The sequence below is a fragment of the Phyllopteryx taeniolatus genome, chromosome 4 (genome assembly GCF_024500385.1).
Source record: "Phyllopteryx taeniolatus isolate TA_2022b chromosome 4, UOR_Ptae_1.2, whole genome shotgun sequence".
NCBI lineage: Eukaryota > Metazoa > Chordata > Actinopteri > Syngnathiformes > Syngnathidae > Phyllopteryx > Phyllopteryx taeniolatus.
In genome coordinates, this window is record NC_084505.1 from 24512627 (window position 1) to 24525126 (window position 12500).

A 12500-nucleotide genomic window follows, 5' to 3' on the forward strand; every position below is an offset into this window, starting at 1 on the left:
TCTCATTAGAATGCAGTCAGTGTTCTGCCCACCATTCCCAGTGAAACCCCCCTGCTAGTCAACATTACCGACATATTTTTACAAAACGGCATGGTCGAGAACGGGGAAAAGACAACTTCCTGTTTATATTAGAGATGGGAAAAAGTTTTTTAATCATACTGGGTGTGATGGGGGGGGGGTTGCGCAAATAAAATTAAAGGTTATTAAAGCATCCGTACTCTGATCAAAGCGGCGCCCATAAACAGATTCCCCCTGAATCAGAGCAATTAGCCGTAGCGGTGTGGAAAAGTTCTCTCTGTTTCCCCCTGCTTAATAATGGAAACTAGGATACCGTAGGGGGGAAGCACTGAGGCCTGAAGACGATAGCTCTCTCATGGCTCCGTGTTCAACAACTTTTAGGAGCACTCCAAACAAATTAAAATGTATGAAGCTTTACAGTGACTTAATAAAGCATCTTACACATTTCTTGAGAACGCACCTACATTTCGCACTGAGGGGAGTTGAAACCACTGTTAAGGTAGGGGAGGCCAAATTCACTGTGACTATAGAGTGAGATTATTTATTTATTTAAGTGGGCCCATACATGACGCACACAAATACTAAAACTTCAAGTGATCCAAATGACGTATGCTTACTGGCACATTAGCTGTAATGAAACATTTGCCATTCCTCAGTCGCCGCCAACTCCCAGGCACCGGGGTTTAACTAGCATTAGTGTGACATGACAGTGTCTACATGGCCAATAATGGCTGCTCACCACCATTTTTTTATTTTTATTTTTTAATTGGCAAATAATGAAAATAGAAATAATAAATTTCAGGGTCAAGCAGTTGCTATCATTTATTTTTTTAACTACAATAACTGTCACAACCATTAATGCAGTGTAAAATGTACAAATCACTACCTTTTGATAATAATTGATAAAACAGTAAATGGTCAATAACCGGCTTGCTAGCTATCTGATTTCCAATGTACAGGTGCATCTCAATAAATTTGAATGTCGTGGAAACCTTAATTTTCAGTAGTTCAATTAAAAAAAAAGAAGAGAAAATCATATTATTGATTCACTACACACACAGTGAAATATTTTTTTTAATTATTTATATATTTTTTTCATAACTGAACATTACATCTTACAGCTAACGAGAACCCCAAATTCCCCATTAAAAAAAGAGTCTTACAAAAGATATATTCAATGATATTAATATAGGGATCATTCTTGGCTATTGGTGACTTGACTTCTCAGTGTGATAACATTTGGGAAAAAAATACATTTTAGAGATTTTTAATATGATATGAGAGAGCTGTCATGTTCAACCTTCAGGAACTTATTTTGGGAGAGCTCAAGCGGCTAAAAAAAAAAAATTAGGGCTGGATTGTTCAGATATGGATCATGAGAGCGTTCCCCCCGGACATACTGTAGACGTATTACAAAGTGTCAGTATTGTATGATCTCCAAGAAGACTAGCTTTTCCTACATTTTATGTCCCTTATTCCATCATGATTTGTTTTTCTTTAAAAAAAAATAAAAAAAATGTAGCAAGAATTATAGAGGAGAACAAAGTGTTATCTATTACGAATGACCACATTGGTACCCAAATCCCACAAATCATAACAAAAAAAGTGTAGTATTTATGTAGAAATTAGGCAGGGATTGGCATTTTTAACGAATACTATACTAATTCTATATCCTATGACTCTACATACAGTACACTATATTTCACTTTTTAAATTGAACTACTGAAATAATTTTTTTTTACCATATTCAAATTTATTGAGATGCCCCAGTATATTCTTCTCCCCTTTCACGTTCTTCTCTTGTTGCGACTACACCCTTCTCTTGAAATAAGCACAGCTAAAAGCCAAAGAAAAAGCAAAACATGTCCAGAGTCCTTTGACGCTTGCTTATTTGAGCTCTGGTGACGAATGCTGGAGTCTCTCATGACAATTCAAATTTGGAGACCCCACCATCCACTTTCAGCACTTTGATTCGGTGAGAATGAGAAAGCCTAGTGTGTGTGTTGTGTGTGTGTGAGTGGTCGGGGGCTGCTTGCCAGGGCACAAAAAACGTTCTCCTTTTTCCAATCTGCAAATTCCTCCCTAAAAGCCATTTTAGTTTGCAAAGGAAAGGCTAATTGGAATTGAATACCTCAGGTAAAGACTGATTGGGGATTGTGTCTGCGTGTGTGTGGGTGTGCGTGTGCGCGTTTGAGTTTACTGGTAGAGCCAGCTACTGAAGAAAAAACACAGTGTCATTAAGTATTTATAAGTGAGGTGTAGACATTTGAACGTCCAAGCCACTACATTTTCAAGGCACACAGGGAATGCTCCGCTGCGTGGCCGCACAAGGCAGGACCCTGGGCTTGAACAACATGATTTGCCACTAAAATGTCAAAGTCAAAACAACTCGTTTGAATATGGCAAAACCAGGCAGGATAACGAAAACAGAGTGTGACTAGGGGCCTCGTTAGTCCCATGCGAATTGCCCAAAGGCGGCAAGGTAATGTGCAGTACCAACCATTATTCCCATAGTGTAATATTCTCTTTTCATATGTATATCTCTGTGTTCCGTAAGCCTTGCCTATGTATAATGCAACAAATTAACTGGAACAGTTTGCCATTACACCTGCAGGATGTAAAAAGTTGTCTATATGGAGCTTTCGCTCTCTTTATAACTGTAAAATAACGTCCACTATTCTGGGAAAACGTTGAACAAGATTTTGTCCAAAGGTGAATGCAATCCATTCCAGAATGGTGGTTGGCTCACAAATTGTTCAATTTTCAAAACGAAGGGCTAATGTCACTGTTCAGGCAGTATTTTAAGGAAGATTCTCACATTCCTGAGAGTACAATTGGCTTTTGGCTTCTCTCTGTCAGGGGTCGCCACAGCGATTCGCTCGCACGATTTGTTTACTGTACTATAAACGAGGGGTGGGCAAAGTATGGGTTACAGGCCACATAAGACCCGCGCCGTTCTTTAATTTGGCCCACTGTGTATTTACATTTTCAAGAGACTTGTACTATGGTATAACATCATTTCGAGGAAATCAAAACCAAGACTCCCTTGCTCGCACAGTTGTGTATCTGTAAATCAGCAGCCTATCACAACAGCACTGTTGGCCTTCACCTTTATTTGTACCTTCCAACCTATATTCTTTTTGCGTTGTGCTTGACCATTTGCACTATTACAGCATTTTAGCTGTGGTATTTATTTTTTTTTTTTTTAGCTGAGAATATCCACATCCAGCCTGTATCCCCTCCACGAGGAATGGATTCCAGAGAAAACATTTACGATATCCGGTGCTAAAATGAAGTAAAGTGAAGTGGTTATTAGACACCTGCAGTTGTTTTACATTCTAAGTTCAGGCCCTGTAATGCGTGATGTCTTGCACGCCTTTTTTATTTATTCAGAGCTCATGTACAATACAGCCCTTGGTCACAACTGCAGTTGTTTTTTAAGTGCTCCATGAATAAAGTTGAGTTTTTACATTAGCAGCTCTTTGAAAAAAATTATGTTATGTCATTGATATATAATTAATTTCTTTGCTCATATTGTGATGAGCAGACAGATCCTTTTCCGATTGCAATAAGTTCCATTGCCAGTTCTATGGATATCATCATACTTCCCCCTCTGTGGTGAAATCACCAGCACAGAAAAAGCACACACAAAAAGTCATAAAACAGCAAAAAAAAGTTGAATCCTTTTAGAAGCGCTGACATCCTGTATATAGCACTCCTTAAGATGGCTTGAATCCCAAATTTGATTTGTCTTTTGAGGCATATTTTAACGGAAAAATATTGGTTGGATTCCAAATTGTACCAATATTGAACAGTCGTCTTTGAATCTTCCACTATAGTTCATCCTGAAGCTCTTTATTGGAATTAAATGAATCATGGTATGCACAGGAATTTTAAATTCAGGGGGAAACTAAGGTGTCTATCCCCTAATCGAATGATTGCTTACCAAGTGTCTTTATACTTCAGGCCACATGGACGGATGGCACGTGCCGAGCCATGGCAGCTGAGACAGGAGAACAGCGATGCCGTGTGGAACGAACTTGCCTACTTCAAAAACCTTACCCGGAAGCTCACACTTGAAAAGTAAGTCCCTTTCCTCGTACTTTAAACACTTTTCTGTCTTATCTGCGCCACTATGAGGATACTGACGCACTTTTTTATTTGTTTATTTTTTTTTTAAATTCACTATGACCTTCCCAACTTCACAGCATCCCCTCAGTCCGTCACATCATTACCCAACAGCGGGGGTCAGAGTAAGATCATTACACTCTGCTCATTTGCAAAATTGGCCACCCAAATATTCACACATGAAAGCGCAGCGGACACAAATGATGTGGTCTCACCCAAGGGTGTTTTCACACCTATAGTTCACTTTATCCGTTACAAATCAGTTGATGGCTAATGTAAAATTGCTGATTTCTTTTCAAACGCTAAAAATTTGTCATGGAAATTTAGCCAATTCCCTGAGCTTGAGAAAATTATTCTTTATAGGGTGAAAAGAAGACTTGCTGCTTTCAAGTGACATGGTAGTCAAGTGTTAGGTTGCATCTGTTTACTGCAAAGGCAATTTCCGTTTTGCGTACATTTGGGTTACGTTTCCGCTGTATGAACGGAACTCAGTCATAAATCGAAGACCACTCCTGTACAGTTTTTTCAGTCATTTTTGCAAAAAACAGAGAATGGAGAGCATTTGCGTATTGTCTGTTTGTGAAAAAAAAAAAAAGCAGTAGCAGTTATTGAACGATTGTCATCTTGTACAGTAAAGCAGTGGTTCCCAAACACTGTGTGAGATCATCAGGTGTGCCATGCGAAATTATCTAGTTTCACTAACTACAAATAATGTATCTTTGTTCATCCATCTATGGCAGCGTTGTATCCTGACAGGCAGAACATTTAAATAAACTTCTACAAGATAGCAGAAGGTACAATTAACCTGTGTTTCCACCTGTTGCCATTCATAAAACAGAATGGCTTCCTGCGTGTATCTCAGCCTTTTGTTCACTTAAACTGACCCAGAATTTACACTAAGTAAATTTGTTCGTAAATTGAGACGAGCTCATCATTATTTCTCAATTTACACCGTTTGTGATGTTTATGTATGATGGTGTGCCATGATATTTTCCTAATGGAAATAGCAACAAACTTACTTTCAAAATTTGCTGTCTTCCGAAAATGGTAAATAACACATGCTTTCCGCTCTGGCCTTCATAAACATTTGAAACACACTTAAGTATTATTGTACTCTGTTCATTTTTCTTGGCTCCTTCTTCCTTATTGTCTTTTTATAGTGTAACCATTGTCTTTTTTGATCTCGAGAAGCCCTCGTAACTGCACCACTATCGGTGACCCTTCGTGACGCTCCACACAAAGCTTGGCCTAAAGCCATCGTCTTGGCTCCTCCCGCCTCCCCCGGCCTTCACCTTTCCTCACCTCCTCCATCCTCTCTCCTGTGCCTCTGCGCCTTCTTTCCTCTTCACTTTTCCGCCTCGCCTTTCCCGGTTGCCTCCCCCTGGCCCTCCGCAATGCCGCAGTGTAGGTTGAGGCCACAATTGTGGTACCCCCTGACGCTTCCCCTTCCCTCCGATGCTTCCCCTCTGCTCACCCCCTTACCCTGTCCTCCTAATCCCAGCTGAGCTCATTATGATATAGCCCGGCTGCCTCTCTCCAAGCCTGAGCTGTCTGAGTAAATTACAGGCTAGTAGCCCTAGTGCTGCCGATGCTGCCTGTTAAGGGATGTCCATCCGCTAGCTTGCCTGCCTGGAACTGAGCAGTGCACTGGATGGTCTGGCGGAAATGGGGGTTAATGCTTCGGGGGGGGGGGGGGGGGGGGGGGGCGCAAACATACTACTTGCACGGTCCTTGAAACTGACCTGCAAGTGGAAAACACGAGGCATGACCAGCGGCTGGACTCTTTTCCTGACGGTGTAACTTGCCTGTCCTCAAGGCTAAGTGTTGATCCCATTCATGTGCCCCTTACCAGCTACACTTATTTTTTTCTCATTACAGCCTCTCACTGGTCAGCCCAGTTACAACGTCAGGTCACATTTGATCACCAGAAACTTCTGGTTAGTGGGACAACACGTCATGGTCATAGTCAAGTACAGGGGGTCCTCAGTGTACGGCAAATGTACTAGTTTGTGCAGCATCGTTAAAAATATGTGGTAATGCGACACAAGAAGGCACGCTCTTTGGCTGCTATCATTAGCACACTAGTGATGACCATTTTAGGTTTAAAAAAAAAACAAAAAAAAACGCTGCCATTCAGCTCACTCATACATCATGTTATATGCACATTCCATATCTAATTGGGTCTTAGAAATCTTTTACAGACGATCCTCTGCCGTTTTTGGCAATGTTTTTCACAGGTCCAACAGTGCCTCTGTCTGTAACAAATGTCCGTGAAGTAAACAAAGACAGTGGCCAAATGGTTCCAGGCGGCGCAAATATGATTTGAGTCTTTTTTTTAGGAAATTTTTTTGCTTTGACCAATGTTTATGGTTGACTCAGCACCCCCTTCAAAAGTTCAGCGTCAACTTGGTTTTGAGTTTTAACACGTTTCGCATGTTGTCACTATGTGTTTACATGCTGAGTGGAAGTTAACATACTAGCTTACACAAAAGGTGGAAGTGATGCGTGCATGGAGTCCATTTACTGGAAACCAGTCCAGGGTGTACACAACCAGGTGGGATGGGCTCCAGCTCACCAATGACCTAATGAGGATAAGTGGTATACAGTAGGAGGAAAAGCTATGCGAAACCTTTGACATTTCTTATATTTCTGCATGAATTGGTCAGAACTTTAAGAAATTCCAAAGATTTCACACAGACTTTTTCTTCCTTCTGTAGGAAATGGATGCATGGATGTTTTATATGGCCTTGAAGTGTTTTTCATACTGTAATTATTATTGTACTTCTGCCTTAGTGTAGGTTAGTGATAGACTACGGCACGTTCCTACTTAGGTACTAAATCATGTTCCGTCACTGCCATGCGAACGAAACCCCGTTGTACATCACTCCCGTAAGATTTTAAGTCACATCTGCCTTTGCAAAAGTAGATTCATCCTAAAGCACAAACAGCCCAATTTTTAGGAAGTATAACTCGTGGGGCAAATCGTCACAGCTTGCTCCACCGTTGACCGTGTGATGATGATTATGCTTGTGAAGGTTATGCTGTGCAAGTGTCGGGCAATAATGTACTAATTGCTAATTAACTCCCACTAGTTGAGAATTTAGGACCAAATGAAGACCCATTTAAAAGCTTTAAATGCCAGTGGTGTTCATCAGTACATTTGTCTTTTCGGTTTTGTAGCCTTCTTTGTCATGAGACTGTGCACAGATGTTCCCGATCACTTCTTCCACAAACAACGCTTGTAAAACACCTTCCAGAGGTCCAAAATGACTCTTTGGCTCTGTGAGTACAGCTGGGTTAACTCCTGCACAATGGGCACCTCACAGTGCTAAGAGGTTGGCTCCTCCTGTCATATTTGCACCATAATTTAAGGTTGCGTGAGAAGGTGAAAAATGTGGTTTGATTGACTTTGACACTGACCAGCAACTAATGTGTATTAAATCAAATATTTTGACTGCAGGAACTTCTCCCCGCAACGAGGACCATTGTGTGTTTGGAGAGCTCAAAGTGTCGTAAATGTAGTTCCAATGTAATTAACCTGCCCCTAAAAGATTTGAATTGGCCCAACAATCAGTAAGTGTGTACTGGTACACCAGCACTGTCTCTATCCAGTACAACAAATTAAATAATGCTCAATAATTTTTATAGTGGTACCGTATTGCAAACGAGAGGTAATTAATCGATAAATCTGTCATTAAGGATTCTGGCGAAAAATTGTGTAAAATTGACTTTTGATTAGTTTGTTGATTCACTTCCAAGTACGGTCAACTATCATTCTGTTGTTTTCTTGTTACAAAGAACTTGTTCAAACGAGCAAGAGATTGTTTCGAACAGTATATTCTAGATTCTAGTTAATTGATGTATTGTAATGTTGACCCTGGAACAGCTTATTTCTAGCGGGAAGACTGATTATCACAGTATATCGATTAATCAATGCATCACAATATTCCCCCCAGTCCTCTGAATCAATTCACCTCCTGGCCAATGGGGGGCGCTTTGCATATATATTTGAATCGTATGGCCCGAGGCAGCATTCGACCAAACAACAGCAAAACGGTGACTAAAGCAAGCAGCAGCGATATGAAGCCAGCGCCTTCAACTTTAAAATCTGACGTTTAGGGTATATTTGGATTCCTGTGTAATTACGTAACATAGAAAAGAGACAAAAGTAAGGTATTTTGTAACATACCACATAGCTTCACATGGGCGTGAAAATAAATATTAAAAACTGTCATCAGGTACTCTGTTTGTGTATTTCCACTGCTGACTGAATCAATTCAAAGCAAAGCATTTAAATCACGTTCGAATCACAACACAAAGGATAGAAATCAAATTGAATCACAACCTAAAGAATTGAAATGTAATCAAATTGTGAGGTTCTTCGCAATACCCAGCCCCTATGATCCATTAACAACTTGCGGTCAAAAGGCCTATTTTTGTCAAATTCTACAACAAACGGTTCTGCTTTTTTTGATTGAGACGTCCTCGTGGTTGACTGGTAAGAAAGTAGGAGTGTGGGCTCGAAAAACCCGCAGTGGGATCCTTTTATCTGCCTCATTATGCGGCTTTCTCCACTCGGTGTCCGCGCTTGTTAATTGTTGTAAAAGGTTTGTTGGTAAAAAGAGGCAGGCATTATTTAGGCCTCATAAGTAGAGTAAACACATGCAATGCGCCCTCAGACTTAAGATGCTGCACTCAGACAACATCAAAGCATAAATTAGCCAGCGTTTACTGGCGGGGGAAAAAAAAAGCCTTTGAGATCATTTGGATGGCAGCAGCAGTAGCAGCAGCAGCGGTGTGCGATCCTATACACGGTGACCATTACGGACATGAACCTCCCCAGTGAGCGACGTTGACTCTAATTAAGTTTAATAAAGTTTACCACCATGTTCCTCATCTTTCTGCTCATTTCATCTTGATTTGCTAAAAGGTAATACAAGTAATGAGTGTCTTTTGCCCCCACCCACACCCGGACCCCAGGCAGAGTTGGAGGAGGGACATATTTTGCTCACACAAACAGAATGTTTTATGCATGTTTTTAAATCAGTCTACTAAGGATTTTCCCCTTCATTAATTATTTGGGAAATTAATTATTTTGAGGGGGAAAATTTGCTTTGCACTTTGTAATTATAATGCATGCTTCAGTGTTGCCATCTGGTCTTAGCCTCTCTCAAAGTAAAAATTAATTAGAACATAAATAATGCACTTATTTCAATGAAATTCAGAAATATAATTCACTACCAGGAAAAATGCTTGTCTATCCCCAGAGTTAAATATTGATTTGTTTTATGACACGTACAGATACCATCAACATGCATATGCATTCTAATAGTGGAACTATGCTTTTTGAGACGTATAAGCCTCTTTCACTCGGACATCTCACAAAATTGTCATAACAGAAGATCCAGAATTGTCCTTGTGCCTTATGTACAAAACAGTGAGCTATAGTGCATCCTGCAGTCAGATTCGGAGATACATGATGACGTGACACATGAAATTCTTGTTGTGATGGTGACAATTGTTTTCAAAACAACAGTGGGGAAGAAGTGAATGTCAGGTGTTTAACTTCACGCCGCTGTCTCGCCATTGTGAAATACTCTTACACCCGCGTGGCATCCCGCCTCTATGTCTCTGAGAGTACCTCTGAAGATTAGAAATTACTAGACCGACACTGTCCCTCAAATCCGTGTTAGTGCCGTTTATGAAGAAAAGCATTACACAAGAAAAGTTGGAAAATGCTGATTTTTACAGGCATTGGGAAAAGGGGCTTTACATTCCCCTCATCTAAAATACAGCACCAGGCTATGAACTACCCATTTCAGCCGCTCGAGACCCTCCAAGAACAAGGAGCCCTCCAGCTCAAGTTTCACTACAGGGGTTTCCCCCAACAGCCCTCAAAATAAGATTATTTTTCCGATAATGGAAATGCCAGAGGTCCTTCCAATTTATTTCCGTGATTCCTTGTGAATTCTTATGTTCTGAGCAAGAGCAGTGTAGTCTTGCGGGCGCAAACACAATGGCTGGGAAGGATGCAGCTGTGTTGGACACCCTTGTGGATCGAGACTAGCGGTGTGTGCTTGGTGCAGCTTGGGCAGACCTGAGATGAAATGACATGGACGGTATTGCTCTGGGCAAAAGTTCTTGCACTCCGCAAGAGAGAGATTGTTTAAAAAAAAATAAAAAATGGGGCCAAAAGAGCAGCTTGAAACACAGACTGCCAGTGTCGACCACAGCAGCAAGCATCCAGTATCATCTGTCTGATTTCTCCAGAAATCTGTTTTTGCTCATACAGCTTACGATTGTTGTTGGCGTTTGCCATAATGGTACAGTAGGAGACCAAGTCCTTACTTCAAATTTTTGCCTTCAAAGGGTGTATTCTTACCGCATGACAGCTGTGTACGAAGTCAATGACAAGACGGCAGATTCACACATGAAACTCACTTCTCCCACCAAGTGGATAGCTGCGCGCACACAGTTGTGGCAATTTTTCCCTTCCCTTGGTTTGGTTGTTAAAAGGAAGGCAAGATGTTCTCTTTCTGCTCTGATGTGGCAATTTTTTATGTATTTTTTTCTCAGGATCTCCGTGTGAAAGAATATCAAGGATATAAAAGTACAGTGACCAAGAAAGGTCGCAACAGCTGCAAATTCCGCAACACGATGACAATAGCCCACAACGCAATGACATTAAGCTACAACGGAGGTGACCGTGGGAATTTCTGACTTGTATAATTAGTCCGAGTAATCAGGGACTCCTATTGCCGACAGACCAAGTGACTAAGTCGGGAAGTTGCAAATGCTTGAATGAACGAAAATAAATTAAAATATTGATAATTTATGAGAATCCGAAAGTGACATCGATCACTGCTATAAAACAAAACCTTCCTTTTGCTTAATTTTCCAACTTCGTTCGTTATAACTTCCCGCCGGTTATTTTTTTTCCTCAGCATAGTCTAGCATTACAGTTTAATAAACGTTACGCAAGGAAATATCAAAATTCCAAAACTGAGCAGACACAGAACATGTACAGAACAGCACATATAACAGGACAATGAAAAATAAATAAAAGTCAGAGGTCTAATCAGAAAACAAAACATATAATTGTACACAGTCAGGGCTTATCTGGTTTTAACCCATTTCAATTATGTTTTTTTTAAGTTCTTCATTCATATAAACTAAAAACAGTGGGTGACATTTAATGAATCTATCTGTCTATCATTTCCGTCCCCTTTTTATTTTGTATTCCATAGTTGATGTCTTTGTATCCCAGTTTGGGTGATTTGTTGTCCTTTTCAGATATCGACATTTTAATATAAGTACAATGAAAAGATGTTGAATCTTTGTCTCAATCATTACAAGATAGATATTGTTTAAGGTTTTGAAATGTTTCTTTAGCTTTTGGTGACACAAGTAGAGTAAGGTATGTCGCTCTAATTCCGACTTTAATTTCTTTAGGATAATCTTTTAATTGATTTTTCCTTATTAAAGATGAGGACGAATATGACGATAATGACAAATTATACAGTCTGAGGTAGTCTCGTCGCTCACATCCCTTGTATTCGGCTACCGTACAACAGGTATATATTTGAAGGTCAATGTCGTGTTAATTTTGAACTGAAAATTGTTTTTAAAATAAAAAATAAAAAAACCTATTTAAAAATAAACAATTTTTTTATAACAAAGTTTTACAGCCGGAAAACATAAAGGGCCTGTCTCATGCAAATTTGCCAGTGCTCTCCACAACTCCACTACTGTGGGACTAATGCAAAATACAGTTATCGTTAGCATTAAGACGAGGGAAAAAGGTAGTGGGGTGGCTACTTGTTGAGCATCGATTTTATTTTTACTGGTGAAGTCGCTGAGCCCACCCGTCGATTAGTGTGCAGCTTTGTGTATGTGGTGCATGCAGTGGACACACAGTCAAACACAAATCCCCCCCCCCCCCCCCCTTTTAAAATTGAGACATCACAATCTGGCAAAATCCAAACCGGCTCACAATAGATTTACTTGGTGGTTTAATTTCACAATTGCGTTAAAGTAGAAAGTTGGCAATTTTCACAAGTTTGACCGTGAATGTTGGTGGAGGGAATGTGCTTGGACCAGTAGAGAACCTTTTCGAGCAAATACTTACTTTTGGACCCTCCAATAACCGCTTCATCTGCCGAATCACACAAAAGCTGCATGGGGAATTTTATGGTAGATCTGGACATTTATGATGATCAAACATCACGAAATACTAAATAGATTTAGTTCTGTGCTTTCAGTGTAGCCTTTGAAGATGCTGTGATATCCTTGGATCGGTTTCCCAATGTATGTTAGAGCCATTAGTTGCACAGCATGCTAATAAAGGATTCCTG

The 12500-nt window shown here is 40.2% G+C and overlaps 1 protein-coding gene across 3 annotated transcripts in view; it reads left to right on the plus strand.

Moving 5' to 3' along the window:
- Nucleotides 1-12500, plus strand: part of cntln (centlein, centrosomal protein) — a 126508-nt gene that overhangs the window by 48585 nt on the left and 65423 nt on the right. For 2 of the 3 annotated variants that reach the window (XM_061770817.1, XM_061770820.1), the window contains exon 12: nt 3985-4101. In XM_061770817.1, coding sequence (XP_061626801.1) covers nt 3985-4101 — 117 coding nt within the window. Of the gene's footprint in view, nt 1-3984; nt 4102-4226; nt 4272-12500 lie in introns of all 3 variants that reach the window. The other variant, XM_061770818.1, reaches the window with a different exon arrangement.